The sequence below is a fragment of the Kogia breviceps genome, chromosome 1 (assembly GCF_026419965.1).
Source record: "Kogia breviceps isolate mKogBre1 chromosome 1, mKogBre1 haplotype 1, whole genome shotgun sequence".
NCBI classification, from domain to species: Eukaryota; Metazoa; Chordata; class Mammalia; order Artiodactyla; family Physeteridae; genus Kogia; species Kogia breviceps.
In genome coordinates this window covers 82,471,828-82,494,006 of record NC_081310.1, presented here as the reverse complement: position 1 = coordinate 82,494,006, position 22,179 = coordinate 82,471,828, and the positions used below count along the sequence as shown (strand labels likewise).

Genomic DNA, 22,179 nt, shown 5'->3' with positions numbered 1-22,179 from the left:
TACGTATGTTTAACAATGTGCTTATTTTATAAAAAGGAAAAAAGGGTTCCACTTCAACCTTCTTTCTCCAAACATACTGTCTCAACACCATATATGATAAAGCAAAACAGTAGAATTAGAGGGAATTATAGGCTGTGAATAAACCTGTTGTTTGTGGGTGTTTTTCTCCATTCTTCACAAAATTTCAGGGTTTATTTTTTCACAGCCCTAATAATTCCCTGTAACTCTTCTGTCACCTAACTCTCTAACCTACCCTTCCCACACCTATATCCTGGTGCTCTCTTCAGTGTTACAGCTTTAGAACTGACCCTCATAAAGGAGTAGAGAGTAACCAGATTACTTCATTTATTTATTTAATCGTCCACTCTCCTCTTCCCAAATCACCATCCAATGAGTCGTAGCAGCCTTCCCTCTCCTAAAAAAAAAAACACAAAAAAAAAAACAACGAAGAAAGGGAAAAACAAAAAAACAGGGGTCAGGGGACTCAGGAAGCCCCTCCCCCCTCTATGGAAACCCCCCAGATTTCTTATTTTTACCTAGATTTCCCAGTGACATCCATTAGATGTGTCCCCCTCCCGTCTTCACCCTTCCTTCTGCTAAACCCCTCATGCCCATAGTTATTTAGATTACCAACTTAAATTCCTTCCCTATAATACAGGTTTCTCTTCCTTCCCCCTTTCCACCATCTCTCCCCTGCATTAGGGAACCACTCCACTTCTGCCTCTGGACTCTGCCAGGTTGTAGGGCCCCTCCCATTTTGCCCTCTAGCACCTGAAGAGCCTTAAACCAGGCCAGGCTGGAACAAGCTTTGATTCCTCGAGGCAGACTGGAAACCTGGAGAAGTTTCTTCTCCATGCCACCTGCTTCTGCTCTAGGAGGTCCTGAAATCCTCCCAGTTCAGAAAAAGTAATGACTCTTAGGACAAAGGCCTTTGCCTCAACATCTCCTAAACCTCCTTAAAGTTAGGTAAATTTTTCGATATGTGATCCCTCTTTAAGCAGCTGAGAGAGAATTGACCAGGCTGGAAACACTAGCCAGAGATACTGGTAAAATTGCTTCACAGACTCCCCCAAGGCCGGTGGCTGCACTCTCACCTTCTACATGAAATACATCCCCCCCTGAACGAGGGCCCAGGACAGGAGGAGTGCGCCAGGACTCTGCAGACTGGATACAGCATTGTTCAGATCTGGACTCTGCTAAAATACAGACAGCCCCTCATAGTAGGCTAGTGTCACCCTTCCTACTACCCACCTCCCACTCTGGAATGATAACCATCTCTTTTCACCAACCTCTGTCTTCTTTCCTCTGAGCTTAGAGAAAGATCCAGCCCTCCTCCCCATCACTATAAGAAGTCCTTTCCTCTGTGCCTTTCAGCCATTCCTGACCATACCAGGGAGACCTGACTCAATTCAATGAGATGTGCTTTGTTTTGTTTTTTAAGCTATGTGCATGACACTATGCTAGTCACTGCTAGGTGCCATAGGGGGAACATAAATATAATTAAGACAGTGGTTCTGTCCTCACGGAGTTTACAATCTAAAGGGAGCCTACTATACACTTTAAAATATTTATCTGTCCTTGTCAAGCAACAGCTTTCCATTTCTACTCATTCTTCCCATCTGTGTTCAACTATATTCAGACTGCACTTTGATCCTGTTGCCCTTTCTAGCTGTTGCTTCTCTTTTTGCATTACCAGATTTCTCAGATGGTTAGTCTATCCTCTCCCTCCACTTCCTCACAATGTATTCCCGCTCTAACGCCACAAAATCTAGCTTTTGCTACATCCACTCAATTAAAACTGCTTTCTCTGTGATTATCAATCACCTCCTTCTCCTTGGCCTCTTGGTAGCTTTTGATTGATTGTACTAAGCTTTCTCTTCTAGACTTTATAATACAAATTTGGCTATCTGCCTACCTCTCCAATCAGCTCGTCTCCATACCCTTTGTTGATTCCTCTTCTACTAACTACCGGCACAGTCATTGTCCTTTTGGTCTTCTGTGTGTACTGGCTCTAATGAGCTCATCTACTTTTGTAACTGTGACTTTGTACTTAGAACTGTAGCACTGACTTAATTCAGCTACCTTTACGACACCCTCATAGGGTTGTCACTATAAATTCAGCTTGGCCAATACCAAATTTATAACTTCACTTCTAAATCACTCTGATCTCCCACAGTTCCCATTTTGGTCAACCATTTTCCCAGATACCCGTGTTTAAAACTTTTAAGTTATTTTAACTCTCTCCTCATTTATTGCCCATATGAAATTATCACTGGAGCAAGGCATTTTCTTCAAAATGTTTCTTATTTTTCTCCTCTCCATTCAAAATGCCACTTCCCTAGTCCAGATTTAATGGTTTGTTTCTGGAATGATGCAGATCTCATGAGTCTCTTTCCACTCCACTGCATCCTTCATACAACCAGATAAATCATTTTTCAAAAATACCACTTTCATTGTGTGTTTACCACACTGAAGAACTTAACTAGGCTCCCTATTGCTTATAAGTCTGAAACTTACCCTGATACTTCAGACTTTGTAATTTGGCCCTATCTTCCCATATGTGAGATTACCAAGCAAATATTTGGAGCATTGTTCATTTTATTTCTTAATTTCCCACTGTTCCTTTCCATATACCCTCTCCTTCAGTCATACTCCATCCACTAAACATACCCTGCTTGTTCTAGCCCCCTTGTCTATGCAGCTCTTTCACTCTTGGAATAAGTATTTTCCCCCCTAATTGCTTTCATCCTTTCATAACTTCCTGCCAATCAAAAGCTCACCTATTCTTCAAAGTGTATTTCAAGCACAATTACCTCCTAAAAGTCTTCCAGACAACTTCAGCCTGTGCTAATCTCTCTCCTTCCACAGCCTAAAGCACTTGTTTGTCACATGCTGTCAAATGTATACGCAATTTAACATTGTTACAAATCTTTTCATTTTGTTTTAAATGTTTCATAAGTGTAAACTTGAGTTTTATGAATACTTTGAGGACAATAACAACATCACAGATCTCTTTTTCAGCATCATCAGCATCATCAGCAGCTTTAGGCACAGGTTACTTACACATTAAATACTATTCAACTGAAATTTAACTGCACCAAATCTTCCCAGTGTTCTGTATACAGGGTTAGTATGAAATCTCAGTGAAAGAAGTGATGGCCAAGCTGAGATGAACACCTGCATTATAGTACTAGTTACTTGGTTCCCCCATCCACCAAAGCCTCCCTCTGCTCCATGTCACCAGCCCTGCGATCTATCCAGGGTAAGGGTTGTCTGTCTCCCTCCCCCCGCCCCCTTATCCCCAATCCACTCACTGGTTCCATTGTCACTGGTTTCTCTGTTACAGGCTTCTGATGGTCTGCAGGGTCTGTTTCACGACTAACGGTAGTCTCTACTGCTTCCATTACCTCCTTATCCAACTTGTTCTGCCCTCAGTAGGATTAGGAAATAGAGTTATCACTGCCTTCATCCAACATCCTCATAGATTTTCTATTAATTAGTTTTTTTTTTTTTTTTTTTTTTTGCGGTACGCGGGCCTCTCACTGTTGTGGCCTCTCCCGTTGCGGAGCACAGGCTCCGGACGTGCAGGCTCAGCGGCCATGGCACACGGGCCCAGCCGCTCCGCGGCATGTGGGATCTTCCTGGACCGGGGAACGAACCCGTGTTCCCTGCATCGGCAGGCGGACTCTCAACCACTGCGCCACCAGGGAAGCCCCAGATTTTCTACTTAGAGTTCTTTTCTCCTTCACCACCTCTTCTCCCCCCTCCCCATCCCCCAAGACTGAAACTCAGGGATCCTCCCTACTTCATGTTTGCATGGAGTATGTACCCATCCCATTCACCATTTCCCTTGACTCAAGGATTGTTCCTCCCTTTCAGTGTCTTAGCAAACCTACTGCATTCTGGCTTCATCCCCAGCTTTGGTTAACAAATTTGTTTTGGGCTCACTACCTAGTTTCACTTCACCTAACTAATTTTTATTCCTGTTTATCATTTACATTTCAACAATGCCCAGTTTCTTTTTAACTGTTACCTATCCTGATCCTCCTAGAAGGTCATGTAGATATCACTCACCAGCCTGTTCTCTGACTCAAACATAGAGTAATCAACAGTGAAGTTAGCACCAAAGTCATCTGGGGAGGAGAAAAAAAATCAGTAGTAACAAAGGTAGCACTAGATCTGGAAATGAGAAGAGGAAGAAATTGTTCCGAATACTTCAATTTGCTCAAGTTGTAAAATTTACTGGTATAATTCTAATGAACTTTTGATGTTAAAATGTTTGTGAATGTATATGCATTTATATTTTCAATCTGGTGTCTAAAATCATGTACAAATTTGAAAAATTTCAAGTTGTTTCAACCAATTTCTAAAGGATTGAAAATCATTAGTTTGAGACATAACATCATGAGCTTGATAGTCTTTGCTCATAGCCACATTTCTCTCTGACCTAGTTATACCATTGTAAAGGAAAAGTCAAAGTGTAAGAACTGAGCATCTCCCAAACCTCTCTCCATTCTGTGAAGGGTCAGAACCTTATACATACTCACCATAGTTGGGGGTGACTGTGTAATAATAGACCACCTGATAATAGTCATCCTCTTCCAGTCCTTCTTCATCCTCATATTCTTGTCCTAGGGGGACAAGGACTAGAGGTCAGGGGGCATCTGGAACTCCTTAGCAATAGAAGGACCCTGACATTGACCTCAGCTCTATCAGTTTCCTTTCCTTCTGCCTCCCCTCTACTATCTCCCTGCCTCTGTACCTCTAAACCTTTCTCAGTCTTCTGGGCTCCATAACTCTGATGAGACCTGTTACACTGTGCCCTTTCAATCTGGGAACTCCCAGAAGAGAAAACGGGTCCCTTCACATACTGTAACCCAAACTAAGCCTTAAAAAGGTAGGAAGCAGAGCGCACCAGAAATTAAGACCTCCAAATCCACTCCTCAATATGCTCTAGACCTACTGTATTTGTGAGAGATGTTCTCTTATCAGTGTCTCCCACAACTAACACACACACACACAGCCTCTTGGACTTGGACTTTCGTTCCAGTTTCAATGCTAACTAGTAGAATATCTCTGAACAAGCCAGTCAACATTTGCTTTCTTAAAATGAGTCAGCTGGACTAAGTGATCCATCTGCATTAGTTTTTCTTCCTTTCCAGGATTAAAAATATGTGGCTTGGACTTGATTGAGTCAGGAATTCTAGGCCTCCTGCTAAATATTTCCCTAAGCTCCTTGAATGCTCTCTCTTAACCCCAAGAAATGACACAGAGTCTGGAGGAAAAGGAAACAATGAGAGCACCTGGCAGACTGGGAACAAAGGAGGGAAGGAGCCAAGCTACTTTGGGGACCTTGTCCCTGAAGGCAGACAGTACTCACTATCCTAAAGGCCACCCCTTCTGTGTCTTTACTAATACAAAGTTTTTCTCCAACTTGCTGGGAAAGAAGATACCCTGGCTTCCCTTGCTAGTTTCAGGCTGCCCCACCTTCAAAGAGTCCACCTCTCTCCACTCACACTTTAGTCCTTCTCATCTTGTTCAACTCTGTGGTGATGGCGGGCTGAGTTCACTATTGTTAGGACCTCCCCATGGCTGGGGCTCCATCCCTGTCAGCTGTCTCTTCTTTGACAGGACTATGCTCTCCTCCCCTTTTCCTGGTCCTAATTTCCAGGTTCCCCCTCTGCCCCTGACATCTAACACAGTTGAGAAAGTGTTATCACTCCTTATTGAACTGCACCTCCCACGCTCTCCTCATTTTCTTTTCTCCCACCCCATTTATGGTAGAAGACCTGGCTCAAAAGCTCAGGGAGAGACGTGTACTTACCCAGGATGAGTGGCACAGCAAGGATGGCTACGAAGAGGACATCCATTCTGGATTCTGCACTAGTGCCTTGAAAGTAAAAAAGGAAATTACAGCGTTTCCCACCAAACTTACCCCGCCTTCTGCCCTCCTCCAAAGCAGGGAAGGAGCTGCAGCAATCCTTCTCCCAGGGGGGGAATTCCCCGCCCACTTGCTGACTGACTGGGCCATCGGTTACTACCAGTGCGGTCCTCAGCCACAGCTGCCCAGATCAAGAGAGGCAAAGTGAACTTTGATGGAAACATGTTCATTGAGACCCTCTGGCTCTAGACTAGATCCATTCAGGCCTCCTGCTGCCACTTCCAGAAAAACAAAACAAACAAACAAACCCACAAAAAAACCCCAAAAGGGCTTCCCTGGTGGCGCAGTGGTTGAGAGTCCGCCTGCCAATGCAGGGGACACGGGTTTGTGCCCCGTTCTGGGAAGATCCCACATGCCTTGGAGCGGCTGGGCCCGTGAGCCATGGCCGCTGAGCCTGTGCGTCCGGAGTCTGTGCTCCGCAACGGGAGAGACCACAACAGTGAGAGAGGCCCGCGTACAGCAAAAAAAAAAAAAAATGGAAACCCCCCCAAAAATCCCAAACCAAAAAACAACAAAAACCTCAGCCTACCAAGGAGTTTCCCCTCTCCCCTACTTTCCTTCCTTGTTCCCAGCCCTCACAAAAACTCACCCTCCCTCTCGCTGTCCCTAACTTACTATCACTATCCAGAGCTGCCCTTCTCTCTGAGGCTTCTTCACAATCTCTTTCTTCACAGTCAAAATATTCTGAGGAAGGGATAAGCATTTTTTCTAGACTGAAAATAGCCTCCCTTCTCTGCGTGTCTCGGACTATGAAGTATGGGAACAATACCAACATCATTGTCTGACTCTCCAAGCACCTGCTGCATTGCTTCTGATTTAAAAAAAAAAAAAAAAACAACTTTCAGTCAAGACTAGTTACTTCCTCTCTGCTAAGTACTGATCTCACCTCACCTCTTTCTCAACTTTCTGCACACAGGATGGGAAAAGGGAGGAAGCAGGTAGTCTCTTTCCCTGCTGTATATGCGACACCCTTTCTCCCACTCTCAGTCACTTGGTATGTTCCCTTCATTCTAGCCTACAGGGGTGGAGTTCATCTTATCCTTCTCTCTGCTTTTATATTTCCCATTTTCATTCAATTCAATTTAGAAACATCAAACATAACATATGTGCTAGGCACAGTGTGCTAGGCCTAGTCTGATAGGCAATTCAGGGTTCAGAGGCAAGGGAATAAGAAAAGAATGCAGGTATCTTTTTTTTAAGGGAGTTAATAAACATCCATTCAACATCTACTATGAGTCAGACACTATGCAAGTCTCTGTGGAACTACCAATGAACAAGATAGGTTTGATTCCCGTTCTTTTTTTTTTTGCGGTATGCGGGCCTCTCACTGCTGTGGCCTCTCCCGTTGCGGAGCACAGGCTCCGGACGCGCAGGCCTAGCGGCCATGGCTCACGGGCTTAGTTGCTCCGCGGCATGTGGGATCTTCCCGGACCAGGGCACGAACCCGTGTCTCCTGCATCGGCAGGCGGATTCTCAACCACTGCGCCACCAGGGAAGCCCTGATTCCCGTTCTTAAGTCAGCATATGCCGTGGTAACAGCTCAAAGGAGAGATGAGAAGAGTTGTCTTATCCCTATCTCTTCTGGCTTGCTATGCTCAGAAGCAAGACAAGAGTCTTGAGCACTGGCCAGGATGTTCCCACCCTCTTAACCTTATTGGGGGAGGATTTGCATGGTGACTTCTCACGTACATCTACATAATCTATTCCTTCAGCTCCTTTCCAGAATTTCCTGGAAAAAAATGTAAAACTCTTATGTGGATGTACATCTATGCATTGCCATAAATCATTTCCAGGAAGGAAAGTAAGCCTGGTTCTCTCTGAAGAATTTCTATAGTTTTTGGGGGTACTTTGATTACTCTCTCAAGAACAATATTCCAGTTTCCCTCACTTTCCCATCCTGGTACTCTTTTTCCTAAACATCCTCCCTAAGGACTAACCCCACCTGCATCCAGATGAGGATACAATACCCTCTTATCATACTTTAACTTTCTTTTGCTCTAATATGCATCCCCTGTGCCTTCCCTTCCCCCAGCCTGAGGAAAAGACACCACTGAGGTTCATTTTCAGGAAATAAATGGAGGAAGTATGACATAAAAAGAACTGAGTAACTTGGCGGGGTGGGGGTGGGGGGTGTCATTTTCCAACTCCATAGCTCGAATTGCTTTTTACAAACAACTTTAGCTCCCGATTTTAACTCAAAATCCCCTCTAACCTTCCTGACATTGCTCTCCAGGCTCCTTTTACTTCCCTCTGATTCTCTTGTCATTACGGATGAAGGTTTCATTAGCGATACACTGTATTGCATGCTTCCTATACTAGCCTGTTCAAAGAGCTCCTACTTTTAAGTGTATCCTTCATCTCTTAGGCAGTAGCTCTAGCTCATTTCCTCTCATTCAAGTAAGAACAATACCCGTCCCTATCTCCCTGCACCCTCTATCCTGTGCTTTCTTTGTATTTGTCCTTTAGGTTCCAACAGGATCTTCCCCCCTCTGCAGCTCTTCAAGAAGCGTAGGATTGCTACCACCCTGCCCCATAAAATAACGAAAGGGAACAGCGACCAAGGTCGAACCGAACCCAGGAACCTGGGCTCGGGCCCTGCCCACTGGTTTAACCGTCTGGAGCCACTCCCAGGGCCGAGGTCCAGGAGGAGGGCAGGACTACAACTCCCAGCACGTCGTGAAGCCACGCCCCCGCCTCCGCAGCTCCGCCCCCGAGGGTTCTCCATTGGCCTCCAGGGGGTGGGGATTAGATGGGAGGTGGTCATGGGGCCGCGGCAGGGGTTTGTCCCCTCCTCGGCTTCCGTAGAGGAAGTCGCGCCGACCTGTATCTGGGGTTTCTGTGTCCCCGCCTTCCCGGGGGTCCGGGGTGACATTGCACCGCGCCCCTCACGGGGTCGCGTCGCCACCCCACGCGGACTCCCTGGCTGGCGTGCTTCATCCCTTCGCTTCTCTTGGCCGGGCCCCCACCTCGCCCCCAGCTGCCCAGCCATGGGGGCCGCAGTGTTTTTCGGATGCACTTTCGTCGCTTTCGGCCCGGCCTTTGCGCTTTTCTTGATCACTGTGGCAGGAGACCCGCTTCGCGTCATCATCTTGGTCGCCGGGTGAGTTAAGGGGTTGGGGAGACGCGGGAGGACGCCGAAGAGAGAGATCCGAAAGGGGCTGGAGGAACTGGGGCGAGCCTGGGAGCCTGAGAGGGGGAGACAAGTCCGAGATGAAGATTGGAGAGGGTCGAGTCAGGGATCTGGGTGATTCGCCCTTTCCCGCAGTTGGTTTCCGCCTTCCAGAGATCGCACAGATTCCTCCTGTACTCCTGCGACGTCCGAGGAGGCCCAAGGCGAAGACTTGGAAGGGGGCTGTGCTGACCTCGGCCGGCCCTAAGGGAGTATCCAGGAATGGATACCTTACCCTCTTGTCCTCCAACACTCTGGCTCTCATCATTCTGAAGACTCTTTAATCAGATTTCTTATCCTTTCCCTGCGTTCAGATCCCTACAAACTCCCTTGGTGGAGACACCTATCCTATCTCCTCCCTGTCTCCCTGGACAATCCGGAAGTCTAACTTCCACTTTTTATGCTGCAGCCTTGGTTGGTTCCCCTCTTTGATTTCACTGGATGCCCCCTGCCCTTGCTTGTCTGATTGCCTTTGTCTTTCCTCAGGGCATTTTTCTGGCTGGTCTCCCTGCTCTTGGCCTCTGTGGTCTGGTTCATCTTGGTCCATGTGACCGACCGGTCAGATGCCCGACTCCAGTATGGCCTCCTGATTTTTGGTGCTGCAGTCTCTGTCCTTCTACAGGAGGTGTTCCGCTTTGCCTACTACAAGCTGCTTAAGTAAGAAGATAGGGTGGCCTGGAGGGGAGAAGGGCAGAGGACTGAACTATAAGTGGGGCAGCCCTGGGTGGTGGTTTGGACGAGGAGGTACTAAGGGAAGATATCAGAGGGGAAGGCGATTCTTACTCTCCCTCATGTTTCCCCTATCCCACCCACCCCACCCCAGGAAGGCAGATGAGGGGTTAGCATCGCTGAGTGAGGACGGAAGATCACCCATCTCCATCCGCCAGATGGCCTATGGTGAGCCAAGGGAGAGGGACTGAAGGAGGGAGTTGGACACTCCTCTCTCCCAGGGAAGTCTCTAAACATCCACATGTCCTAAGCGTCTTCTTGTTTTTCTTCATACCTGACTTCCAAAGAGAGGTGGTCTGGAGGGAGAGTAGGTGTGGGGGAACTGTGACTGGGAATGGGGAGGGATCACTGGTAATAAGGCTATAGTGATCTTTGACATTGATGAAACCCTCCCTCCCCCCAGTTTCTGGTCTTTCCTTCGGTATCATCAGTGGTGTCTTCTCTGTTATCAATATTTTGGCCGATGCACTTGGGCCAGGTGTGGTTGGGATCCATGGAGACTCACCCTATTACTTCTTGACTTCAGGTAAGATCCACTTTCTTTCTTGCCTCCATGCCCCATTCATCCCTGACCCTGATTTGATTTATTGGCCTTCCCTGGGAGACTTCTTTGGCTCAACATCTCAGGAGGCTGGGAGAAGATGAGGGAAGTATCTCATCCCCATCTCCCTCCCTGCAGCCTTTCTGACAGCAGCCATTATCCTGCTCCATACCTTTTGGGGAGTTGTGTTCTTTGATGCCTGTGAGAGGAGACGGTACTGGGCTTTGGGCCTGGTGGTTGGGAGTCACCTACTGACATCGGGACTGGTGAGTTGGGGACAGGGCCCTGAGTTAGAGAGAAAAGAACTTAATGGTGAATGGGATGGAGGGGAAATATATTCTCACTTCTTAACATTTAAAAACTTATCTTGGGAGGAGGCAGAAAGGTAAGTCTTTAGACGTCTCTCACCTCAGCATCAATTGTATAACCTGCTCTGGGGATGCTCTAGGGAGGAGTTTGAATGGATTAGTCAAACTAATGCAGATGGCCTGAGGTGAGCAGGAGTGACAGATACCTCTGAGGGGGCTGAAACATCACAAGTGCCCTTAACCACAAGATATCGGTGTTCTGAAGGCCTGGGAGATTCAAGTGAGATATCTGGGGGAGATTTGGGTCAAAGGCACAAAGAGAATATGGGGATGAGAGGAAGAATCTAACCTCTTTTCTACTCTTCCCCCCATCCCCAGACATTCCTGAACCCCTGGTACGAGGCCAGCCTGCTGCCCATCTATGCAGTCACTGTTTCCATGGGGCTCTGGGCCTTCATCACAGCTGGAGGGTCCTTCCGAAGTATCCAGCGCAGTCTCTCGTGTAAGGACTGACTACCTGGACTGATCGCCTGACAGATCCCACCTGCCTGCCCACTTGCCCATGACTGAGCCCAGCCCCAGCCCGGGTCCACTGCCCATCATTCTCGGTCTCCTCGTCGGTCTATTCCACCACCTTCAGGGGTTTGCTTTGTCCACTCATGACCTTTAGTCTCTAGGCTTTACCAGGAGCAGTCTGGGTTCAGCCAGTCAGTGACTGGTGGGTTTGAATCTGCACTTATCCCCACCATCTGGGGACCCCCCCCTTGTCCAGGACTCCCCATGTGTCAGTGCTCTGCTCTCACCCTGCCCAAGACTCACCCCCATTCCCCTCTGCAGGCCGACGGCAGGAGGACAGTCGGGTGATGGTGTATTCTGCCCTGCGCATCCCACCCGAGGACTGAGGGAACCTTGGGGGGGGACCCCTGGGCCTGGGGTGCCCTCCTGATCTCCTCGCCCTGTATTTCTCCATCTCCTGTTCTGGACAGTGCAGGTTGCCAAGAAAAGGGACCTAGTTTAGCCCTTGCTGTGGAGATGAAGTCAATTGGAGGTTCAAGGGTAGACGAGCTCTGAGTTTCCCAGTACCCCCTCCCCAGACTGGATATCTTAGTCTCTTTCTCAGGTCTGAGGGGAACCATTTCTGGTGTGATAAAGACCCCCAAATTGCCTTTTTTTTTTTTGAAGCGGGAGGAGGGAGGAAGTATGTTGGAATTCTTCTCCTAACCTCCTTGGACTATATTTTCCCTCCTCAAATTGCTCCTTATGGCTGGGCTTATATCTGTCCAGCTTTCCCCTTGGTCCCAGGCTTTGGGGGAAAGGAAGGAAGTGCATGTTTGGGAACTGGTATTACTGGAACTAATGTTTCAACCTCCTTGACCACCAGCATCCCTCCTCTCCCCAAGGTGAACTGGAGGGTGCTGCGGGGAGCTGGCCCACTCCAGAGCCGCAGTGCCACTGGGGGAGTCAGCCTACCATGACATCACAGGGAAGGAGGGCAGATTTTTTTCTAGTTTTTAATTGGGGGGTGTCGGGGGGCGGGGAGGTTTTCTATAAACTGTATCATTTTCTGCTGAGGATGGCATATCCCATCCTTTTAATCAAGGTGATTGTGATTTTGACTAATAAAAAGGACTTTATAATTGTGGGGGAACTTGGCTTTAAAAGGAGGGAATAACATGTTAATTGAGGTTTCTGCCCTCTCATGTCTCTTTTCCAACCTCCCTCCTAACCTGGCAACCTCTGGTTCACTCCAAGCATAGCTTTGATACAAGGGCAGAAATCTGGGCTGGGGGTCTAACATGTCAGAAGCTCTGGGTTAAGCATTTTCCAGCAGTGGATCTCCCCTTCTCCAAGATTGGGGTGAAAGGAGTTATTCACCCATTCTTCCTTTTCCGTACCCTTTGCCCACCTCTGCCATCGAGGCATTAAGGAACTCTCCCATTCTCAAGAGCCCCCAAAGTAAGGCCAGAGGTGGGGTCGGCAAATTTAATTTCCTAATATATTGAGGGAAAAAAGCATAACAGCAGCAACCCTTTTTCCTAAGGGGAGATCTTGTACTATATCTAGGGACAGGGATATAAAGATGAGGGGGTGGGGGACTTTGAGGCACATCCCCAGCTCCGCCTACAACTAAAAACAGTTTACCCTCTGCATTGTCAACATAGGGCTGTCCTGATCTACATGTTTTGAGAGGCTGAAGGTTCTGTTGTTCGTCCTTGAATGAGAGCCTGTCCATACCTCTGTGTAGGGGCTGTCTGGAGGAAGGAGGGATATCAGCCCACTCCTACAGTATTTTCCGGCCACTCCCTGCACCCCACTTTAGAAGCTCCCTGATAGGCGAGGGGAAGGCATCTGTGGTGACCAGAAAGGAGTCTATGCCTCGGTGGCTCGTGCTGAGGTGAAGACCACACTTTTCCGGTTTCCTAGTCTCTTCTTCCTGAAAGGGAGAATGGTTCATGGAAATGACTGATGTCCTAGGTGAAACAGATTAGAGGTGGAGCAGGCGAATGCTTTTCAACGCCAAAGAAAGGATGGAGGAATGGAGAATAGGACCTCACCGAATCTTTCTAGCAATGAAATAAACAGCCAGCAGAAGGCAGAGACAGCCAACCAGGATTCCCACTCCCAGACTCAGCATTTCACCTGGGAGAGAGAAAGATGGAAGGTGTCAGCCTAAGACTAACATAGATATTGAGCTTTTCCCTAACTGAGGAGAACCCTACCCCGCACTCCACCCCTCGTTACATGGGTAGGCCTGTCTTACCTGTGGTATACAAGGATCCCACTGTAAGGGAAGAAAACTTGGGTCAGTGAGACTAGATCCCTACCCTAGTTGGGAGTAGCACACTGTGCCAGTACTCGGGGTTGGGGCGTGGTTCCCAGTCCAAGCAAGTCCTGGAAATCCCTTCCCCCGTTAGCCGCCTTTTCCTTCCCAGGGGTCCCCCAGTTTCCCGTCTCCTTTTCCGAGCCCTGTACGGTTACCTTGGATGAATGAAGCAAAGACCGTTCGCTGATTGAGAGGCTGGGGGGCTCGGTAGTTCTGTACCAGGGGCTTAGAGGGCTCCTCTTCCGTGGAGAACAGTGTCTCTTGAAGCTTTTCCAGCTGAGAAGTAGAAGAATGGGATTAAAGGACAAGTGGCACTCGCTCTCGGGAGTGGGAAAGGGTTTGAGGTTACAGCTATGTCTTTGCTGTCTCAGCTCTCCACCACTCACCTGTCCCATTGAAATCTGGGCCCTTCGACTGAAGACTGTCCAGAGCACACTCTGGTAGCAGGGCGGAGTGGTGAGCGAGCCGTTGTAACGGAAGAACTGTGCCAGCAGTGGGGGGAACAACTCTCTCAGGTTGAAGGGAGGCACCGAGGTCTTCTGATCTGGGCAAGAACAGACTAGGATTCATTTCTGTCTCACTGCACCCTCGCTTACCTAGCTAGACAGGGCTCCTAGAAGCGAACACCCTACCCACCTCCAGCCCCAACTCACTGCCTCGTTCCAGGCCTCTCAGGCCTTTTTGAGAAATTTCCCTGAAGCCTAATCAATGTTACTTTGTCTTAAGATAGATTTTTAGGGCTCACCTTTATGCCTGATTTCATGCAAGTGACTCAGAATGTGTTCATAAGCTGGATTCTTAGTCTCACCCACCTGTATGGGGAGGAAAGGGCAAGAGAGTTAGGGATGAGTCCATGTTTGGAGTAAGACATTTGTGTATAGGATAAATGGTCAGAATGGGTTGCTGACTTGTCTTGGGAGGGCGACCAGCAACAGACATGGGCAAAATAGGACTGAGGGATGCAGAGGAAGTGGAGAGAGACCAAGGAGGGGGCCACTGACCTCAACGAGGATGCCCAACACAGCCAGGCCCTGAGGCCTCTGAGCAGCCTCACTTAAGCTTTTGTAGGAATCAGAATCATAATGTACGATGTGGAGCTGAGGGAGGGGAGAGGGAATTGAATCATTTAATGTTTCTCCACTACCCCCTCCCCAAAGCTTTTATCCTAGCCACCACCACCACCTCTAGCATGTCCTAAATCTGTCCCACAGAGCTTGCCCTTCTCCCCCAAGTATGACTTTTCCCAGTTTCCAGATCCTTCCTTTCCCCCGGCACCGACAGTGCCTACCACTGTGTCCTAATCCGGGCTTTGCTCCCTGGTACCTCTGCAGCTGTGCCTTCGCCATTGATCTGGTGCTCTGACCCCCCCGGGGATCCTTTCTGACCCCAATGCAGGTGGAGCTGGGCAGCTACATATTTTCGGGGGAGTCCTTCCAGATACAGGGTAGGGGGCAGAGAGAGTTGCACTGTGAGGGAAAGGGAGCAAGTTAGAGTTGGTGGACGAATGTGGATACGTTCCCACCCCTGGGTTGCCACCACTTTTGGGAGATTTGGCCAGCCTTTTCTGTCTCCCTGCACAGCACCCACTTCTTCCCATAGGCCACTGCTTTTCTTTTTTCTTTCTGGCCACACCCCGCGTGCGGCATGTGGGATCTTAGTTCCCCGACCAGGGATCAAACCTGTGCCCCCTGCAGTGGGAGCTCAGAGTTTTAACCACTGGACCACTGGCTGGAAGTCCTAGCCACTGCTTTTCTAGTAAAGATCAAGTCAATGCTATGATGCTTACCCACCCACAGAGCTTGATCGTACACATTCAGTTCCCACCTTTGGCTACAGGAGCCTGATCCCCATTCTCATGTCCCCAAATTTATAGATGAAACCTTCTGAGAATTTAGAAGTTAGGAGAATGCTTCTTGTCCTCTGGCTCCTAAGATTGGAACTGGAGCTTATATCTCCTTGGAGGCCTGGTCTTTTTACCTGTGTGGCCATTATTGTGCAGGTCCAAAGGCTCGGTGCCAGGCTGTTCATATCCATGGGGCTGCAGAGGTAGCAACTCAGGGTCAAAAGTCACACTGTCTGTCTGAATGTTGATGGGGGACTGGGCGTTGCTTCCACACTCAGGGTAAGAGGCTGGCCAGTGGTCTTGACCATGTGGACCTGGTGGGGGTTACCACAGGCATTTGTCCTGTCCTCCAGCCCCTAACCACCCTTCAGCAACCCTTCACCAAGCTGTACCCGTGTGGAGGCAGACATGCACTTCTCTCCACCCCAGAGGAAGCCCCCAGTTGTGCGGGGCTGGGTGAGCAAGGAGTCCCTGCTGGACTTGCTGCTGCAGTCCCTTCACCTACGCAGAGGCAGTGACGATTCCCCAGCTCTCCTGCTGAACGGGGAGCAGTCGCTTTTACTTACTTGTCCTCTTGTTGGAAGACAAGAAAGCTACATGAGAGGAAGAGGGGATGGATAGAAAGCCCGCATACCCAGAAAGGTAGGATTTGAGTAGGAGCAGGAAAACTGGGGAAATGAAATGATCCTAGAGAGGTAGAGTCTCCTTGGGACCCCCCTATCAGGTGGCCTTCAGATTCAGATCTGCTGACTTTCCATCGTTCACTTCTTGCTTTCGCACTGGACCTTGCATTGGCTCTGGAATTTGGTTTAAGTTATTAAGCAGAAACGCAAAGGAATCGGGTTCCACCTCTGCCAGGGTCACAAACTGTCCTGCCGGCCTCTTCCTCACCCCTGACCTCAAGCTCTGTCCCAATTCCCGATTCAGGTGGGGGTAGGATCCATCAGGATAGAAAGAGAGCCAGGAGGAGAATTGGCAGCTAAGCTTATGGCGCCTTTCCCCACCCAGTTCCCTTTCCACTCCAGCTCCCTCACTCCCGCACAGATTGACTGAGGACATAACTGGCTTTTCTGCTGAATCAGGGTGTGTGGGATTTGATTGTTAGAACAGGGTCTAGGAATCATATGTGTGAAAGCTGGGGCATGGGGAGGCGGGGAAGGGAGGAGCTAGGGTGAGAAACTGGAGGAAACCTCCCCACCCACGTGGCTAAATCTTCCTGCCAGGTGAAGAGGTCCCAGTGGGGAAAGGGTGTTGGTAGGCCTTGGGTTCTGCTCTCACCGTCATATGTCCAGTGTTGACCTGCAAGGCAGAGTAATTTGAGTTACAGCCAGCATAGCCTGGGGCAGGGCCCTCCTCCACCCTGCCCCCCTTTCTCCTCCCTCTACTCTAGCACTTCCCAAAGGAAGCCCTGAAACTGGACACCTCGGTGGAAAGGTCGAGGGGGGGCCTGTTTAAGCTCACGGGCCAGGCTGTGCCTGTGCTCGCTGAGTAAAGGGGGAGGAGAAATGAAAAGAGGTGAAGCCAGGAGACCAAAATTAACCTGGATCCAAATGTGTAAAATACCCAACCCTCACTTTTCTACAGCCTCTGCCAAGCCAATCTAACCCTTAGAAGATGGGGCTGAGGTGACGATGGTGTAGGGTTTGGAGAAAAGGGACTGGAACAAAGAGAGGGGCAAGAAGTTGAGCGTGGGCAGGCAGTGCTGCTGAGGGGAGAGGGCCATTATTTCTTTGCTTGGAAGCATTGCACGAAAGAAGGCACTGAGCTGTAAATTAACATTTAAGTTCCTCCTCTGGTCCCAGGAACTCTAAAGGAAACTTTTCCCATCACCAGGAACCTCTGCTCCCTAGATTCCCAGATGGCTGGGGAAGGTGGGAATTGGGCAGGGTCCGCTCCATGTTGAGGGTGGTGGGTGGGCACAGGCCACCAGGCTGGCAGGGACAGGATGAAAGGGAAGCGTTGTGTGTGGAAAAGAGCACTGCCAGCTGCGTCACACTCTAGGCTCTCGTGCAGTCCTGTCTCCAGCTAAAAGGTCGGGGGTCTGCTGGTCCAGCTCTCACCCAGGGCCAAACTGCTTCAAGGGGAAAGGGAGGCCTTCCTGCAGGTTGTCTCTGCATTATACAAATTGCTAGAAACTTTGGAGAAAAATTCTAACTTCCTCCCTCTCTCTCTCTCTCTCTCTCTTATTCCCTTAAGTAAATCCCTCAGACTTCTACGATATCCTTGATCTCATCATTGGGCTCTTCTCCTGGCCCATCCCTTCGTTCAGACAATTCTGAAAAGCAGCGCAAGGGAGCGGGGGGGGGGGGGGGGCGCTGGAGGCAGCCTCTCACTCACCAGCTCAGTGGGATGTTTCAACAACTCGAATTCCCTGGTTCTGGGCGGGCTGAGAGCCTTGCCCTTCCCCTCCCATCAAATCCTCAACACACCAGTTTTACATCTCTTCCTCTTCTTTCCCAATTTGTTCCTTTCTCCTCAGGTGCAATTTACAACTCTCCTCAGCTGGGTGCCCCTCTCCATCATCTTCTTTGCGTTCCCCTTCTGCCCTCTAGATACCTCCCTCATCCTGTTCTTCCAACAAATCTGAAATTACACACCTGCCCTGTGCTCGGCACAGGGATTACAAAAATGAGGGGTAGGGGTTCTGGGGACATTCCTGGAGCACCTCGGCCTTTTCCCCCCATGAGTCCTTCCTCCTCTCCTGGGAGTTCCTGAAAGTCCTGTGTAAATTGTAAAGGGCCCAACAGTGTTGACTGTTATTGCTACAGCTTTCAGGAAAAACTGGGAAATTAGTCACCCCATAGAACCGAGAGGGGACTTTGGCCATGAGGTTCATAGTCAGGGATCAGGGTGTGAGTTTGGCAGGAGGCGTGGGAGTATTCCCCCCACCCCATCAGTCCTCTGTCCTTGCACTCCAGGCCTCTTTGGCTCCCTAATTGGATGAGCCTGTGAATAAAGAAGACCAGGAGGGTTGCCTGGGACCAGGGCAGTGGGGGAAAGAGCCCTGGAGAGAATCTGTAGCCTGCAAAGTGACTCCTGCAGTGTGTGTACACATCCTGACCCAGGCTAGTTTGCCCCCATCCCCCCCAACAGCAAGGCTGAAATGGCAAAGGGAAAAGAAGGAAAGTGGTCTCCTCCCCAGTCCTGTCTTTTTCCCTGCATCCCTGAGCCTATTATTCTAGCCCTAGGCTTCCTCTTACACTCCTCCTCCTCCATTAAGCATGCATGGCAACATATGTACATCAGCACACACAGACACACACACAGACATCCAGATGTACCTACCCCCGTTGGCAGCCAGGATCCAAATCACCTCTAGCAGGAGGGTGAAGAACAACATGGTATCCCTGGAAGGAACACAAGGTACTGGGAGTTTGGGGACTAGAGGACTAGGGCAGGGAGAGGGGGGAAGAGAGGAGGGGAGAGAGAGAGGCGGAGGGGTGGGGGAGAGAGAAAAGAAGTTTCCTGGAGTTGAGTGTATTTATCTTTTTCTCTTGCTTTCTTTGTGTCTCCGCGGGCTTCCAGGAGATTTGGTTTTCAGTGGGGTACCGTGAGTTTCTGGGTCCCCAGGATAAATCTCTCTGCCTCTCTTTCTGCCCTCTCTTTTTTATCTCCCTCTGCAGTCTTCACTCCAGTTGCTGGCCAGCTGCTTCACAATTGCCTCCCGCTTTTAAGGTGGCTCTGGACGTGTGTACGTGGGGAGTGGGGACTGTCTGGGTTGCTGGCCAACAGCTCCTTAAATAGCCGATTAAGCATGCAGGATGGCCTTGCTCAGAGCGAAGCGCGGCGGGTTTCACAGGAGCCCTGGCCCTGGCTCAGGAGCCCAGCTGGGGTGAGCTCTTCCTTTCTCTGCTATTCACACAGACACTGTTGAGAAGGGTGTCCCCTGGAATGGGCGGGGGCAGGAACGGAGGGTTTGGGGGTCCAGTCCTTTGGGGTCCCATCCAGCTCCCTCAGGTGTTCTTAATTCCCTATCTGGCTTCTCCTCGGAGGAGCAACTCCCTGGATGGTGTACAGCAGATGGTGGGAGGACCCGTTCCCCATGCCCTGCAGAATGTGAGCTCCCTGGAATAGGAAGAGTGCAGAGTTAGGAGAGAGGTAAACCAGAAGGCCCTGGGAGACTCAGGGTGCCGGTGGAGGGGAGGAAGTCAAGGACCAGAACGTGGGTTGTGGAAAGTAAGGAAGAGAAGTGAGGCAAAGAGAATTTGTTTGGCGCAATCTCTTTCTCCTGCGCCTGTCACCACCCGCTTCCCACGGTGAGGCTGGGTCCACGTGCCTGTGTGGCCTGGGAGGGGGGTGGTTTTGTTTGCTGAATAAAGCCCATTTGTGTGCCCAGCGGGGGGCGGGGCTGCAGCCACACCATGGAGAGACAGAGGCTCCAACTGTCAGGCCCAGCCGTCTCCCTCCCCAGGGAGCCCAGATCTAGGGCGGCTTTTGTCATCAAAGAGGACACTGACCCCTGGCACAGTGGCCAGGGCAGGAGGAGAGACGGGGTGACCTTAGAAACAATCACTACCACCGTCAGAAAAAAGGCGGGCTCCAGGGAAATAGAGGGGAGGGAGCAGAGAGAGACCATGTGATCCCGTTGGAGTGGAAGAGGGGCCCAGGGCCTTCCCTCCTGCCCAACAAAGGGCTGAGGCAGGACTTTTGGGACTGAGTGAAACCTGCCACCAGAGAGCTGGGCGAGTGGAGCATAGAGGCTGCCAGGTCTCAGGAATGTGGGCTGGTGCTTGTTCCCCCGCGGGACTGGAAATCCCGATTGGAATGTACATCCTAAATCCCTCATTACAGAATGTGAAACCCAAAGATAACTTCAGGCCAGACTTTGAAAGCTCTTTTTCCTCCATACCCTTCACCGGAGTCACAGCCAGAAGGATGCACCCGTTTGGGCACCTTCTGCTCTCCTTGCTTCTGCCAAGTAGCAATAAATAGCCAAAACAAAGGGAGCGGAAGCTAAATAAGGGTGCAGGGTAAAAGCCAAGTGAACAGAATAATGCATATGCTAGATCATCAGCCCCTGCAGAGGCAGGAGCCTATCACGCTTTTCTGTCCACTGTGATTGATCTGCAAAGCAAAGCCATTTTGCAGATGTCATTTCCTTTTTAATTCTTTCATCACCCTCCGAATTACTTTTCCCTTACAGATAAGTTTTATGTTTTGAAGTTCCCCCAAAGCCCCACTCGTCCCATCTAAGAAGAAGAAAAGGCTTAAAGTGTAAATTAGACTTCCTGGGAATCAGGACAGTTAACACAGAGGAACAGAAAAAAAGAAAGAAAGCAGAGACACCTTTTGTAAGGTAGGAAAGAAGAGGCCCGGACAGAATGACCTCTGCCAGGACGGAGTTCTTCTGGAGTGTCTGGGGCTGTGATGCAGCCTCCCAAGGTAGGTAATGTGTCTTACCAGGCGCCACCTCCTGGCTGTCTATGAATTTTTTAATTTTTAAAGTTTCAGTTCAAAATGTTTTGCGTGTGATTCCTTCTGGGAAGTGTTTCACTGCTGGTGGGCTTTGGGATTTTTCCTACACAACTGAATGTTTCAGAAAGATGTTTTAGCCCCAAATCAGCACCTTTCCACTTCTGAGTGAGCAGCCCCTCCAGGCCCTCATGCTTCCCAAAGGGACAAAGGCCCTGGTATCTAGGAGAGAGGGGGAAAGAAGGCAAACTCCAGGGACTTGCCTTTATTTATTTATGTTTTAAAATTTTTATTGGAGTTGCCTTTATTTTTACCTTTGGCTTTACTGTGGATATTTCTGTTGTCACCAGGCTGATTTGGAGTAGTGTCAGGAGGACCCCTACATGTTAAAAAAAAAAAGTCCCCCACATTTGCTACTCAAACTCTGACGCCTTTGTTTTAATTCCTTTCTCCCTCTCTAGCCCTTTGCTCACTCGGATTGGCTAAAACTCTACTAAAACCAAGTTCTGCTGCCTTCTGGCGCCATCTCCTGTCCTTCCAAATGCAGTGAAATGTGAACCAGTCAGAGAGTCAAAGGTATCCAAGTGTGATGACTTTTGGGTTTGTTTTTTCTTACCTTGTTTTATTTATTTATTTATTTGGCTGTGCCGGGTCTTAGTCGCGGCACGTGGGATCTTTGTTGTGGCATGCATGTGGGATCTAGTTCCCTGACCAGGGATGGAGCCCGGGCCCCCTGCATGGGAGCCTGGAGTTTTAAGCACTGGACCACCAGGTAAGTCCCAAGGGTTTGTTTTTTCTTAACAGGTCCTTTTTTTTTTCTTTTTAATACATTCATTTATTTATTTATTTTTGGCTGCATTGGGTCTTCCTCTAGCTGCGGCGAGCGTGGGCTACTCTTCGTTGCGGTGCATGGGCTTCTCATTGCGGTGGCTTGTTGCAGAGCACGGGCTCTAGGCCCATGGGCCTCAGTAGTTGTGGCACGCAGGCTCAGTTGTTGTGTCTTGAGGGCTTCAGTAGTTGTGGCTCACGGGCTCTAGAGCGCAGGCTCAGTAATTGTGGTGCACAGGCTTAGTTGCCCCGCGGTATGTGGGATCTTCCCGGACCAGGGCTCGAACACGTGTCCCCTGCATTGGCAGGCTGATTCTTAACCACTGTGCCACCAGGGAAGTCTCTTAAAGGGTCCTTTTTTAAAAGGATATTTAAACTTACTAAATATGGTAAATAGTCTACAACACCTTGCAGTAACCCACTAAGTGCTCTGAGTTTGTGTGGTGGGGAATATGAGAGTTCAGTGAGGGAGGGAGGCAGATCAAAATGAAAGAGGAATGGTCAACACAGGAATTTGCTCAAACAGTACAGGTGGTGACTAACTGCCTAGGAGAGAGAATCGATGAGGAGACAGAATTAGATGG

General features: G+C 49.4%; 3 protein-coding genes across 6 annotated transcripts; 1 reads left to right on the top strand and 2 right to left on the bottom strand.

Moving 5' to 3' along the window:
• Positions 1-328: 328 nt before the first annotated feature.
• On the bottom strand, positions 329-8,253 carry C1H1orf54 (chromosome 1 C1orf54 homolog). 3 transcript variants are annotated; one of them, XM_067031288.1, is made up of 7 exons: positions 8,154-8,253; positions 5,825-5,890; positions 4,548-4,631; positions 4,075-4,133; positions 3,315-3,425; positions 1,095-1,196; positions 329-415 (listed from the first exon to the last, which is right to left on the bottom strand). In XM_067031288.1, the coding sequence occupies exons 2-6, from the start codon at positions 5,868-5,870 to the stop codon at positions 1,098-1,100; spliced, it is 399 nt and encodes a 132-aa protein (XP_066887389.1). In that variant the 5' UTR covers positions 5,871-5,890; positions 8,154-8,253; the 3' UTR covers positions 329-415; positions 1,095-1,097. The 3 variants fall into 3 exon arrangements, with proteins under 3 accessions (XP_066887389.1, XP_066887434.1, XP_066887489.1); XM_067031333.1 differs by having other exon boundaries at positions 1,095-1,193; XM_067031388.1 differs by lacking the exon at positions 1,095-1,196.
• Positions 8,254-8,690: 437 nt separating this feature from the next.
• Positions 8,691-12,325, top strand: APH1A (aph-1 homolog A, gamma-secretase subunit). The gene is made up of 7 exons (XM_059067825.2): positions 8,691-9,041; positions 9,597-9,767; positions 9,934-10,007; positions 10,243-10,365; positions 10,519-10,646; positions 11,067-11,190; positions 11,526-12,325. The coding sequence occupies exons 1-7, from the start codon at positions 8,704-8,706 to the stop codon at positions 11,588-11,590; spliced, it is 1,023 nt and encodes a 340-aa protein (XP_058923808.1). The 5' UTR covers positions 8,691-8,703; the 3' UTR covers positions 11,591-12,325.
• A 637-nt stretch (positions 12,326-12,962) lies between these two features.
• On the bottom strand, positions 12,963-18,780 carry CA14 (carbonic anhydrase 14). 2 transcript variants are annotated; one of them, XM_059067845.2, is made up of 11 exons: positions 18,641-18,780; positions 16,634-16,654; positions 15,490-15,669; positions 14,836-14,978; positions 14,514-14,609; positions 14,258-14,324; positions 13,899-14,056; positions 13,668-13,788; positions 13,450-13,470; positions 13,244-13,328; positions 12,963-13,122 (listed from the first exon to the last, which is right to left on the bottom strand). In XM_059067845.2, the coding sequence occupies exons 1-11, from the start codon at positions 18,693-18,695 to the stop codon at positions 13,059-13,061; spliced, it is 1,011 nt and encodes a 336-aa protein (XP_058923828.1). In that variant the 5' UTR covers positions 18,696-18,780; the 3' UTR covers positions 12,963-13,058. The 2 variants fall into 2 exon arrangements, with proteins under 2 accessions (XP_058923828.1, XP_058923838.1); XM_059067855.2 differs by lacking the exon at positions 16,634-16,654.
• Positions 18,781-22,179: the final 3,399 nt, after the last annotated feature.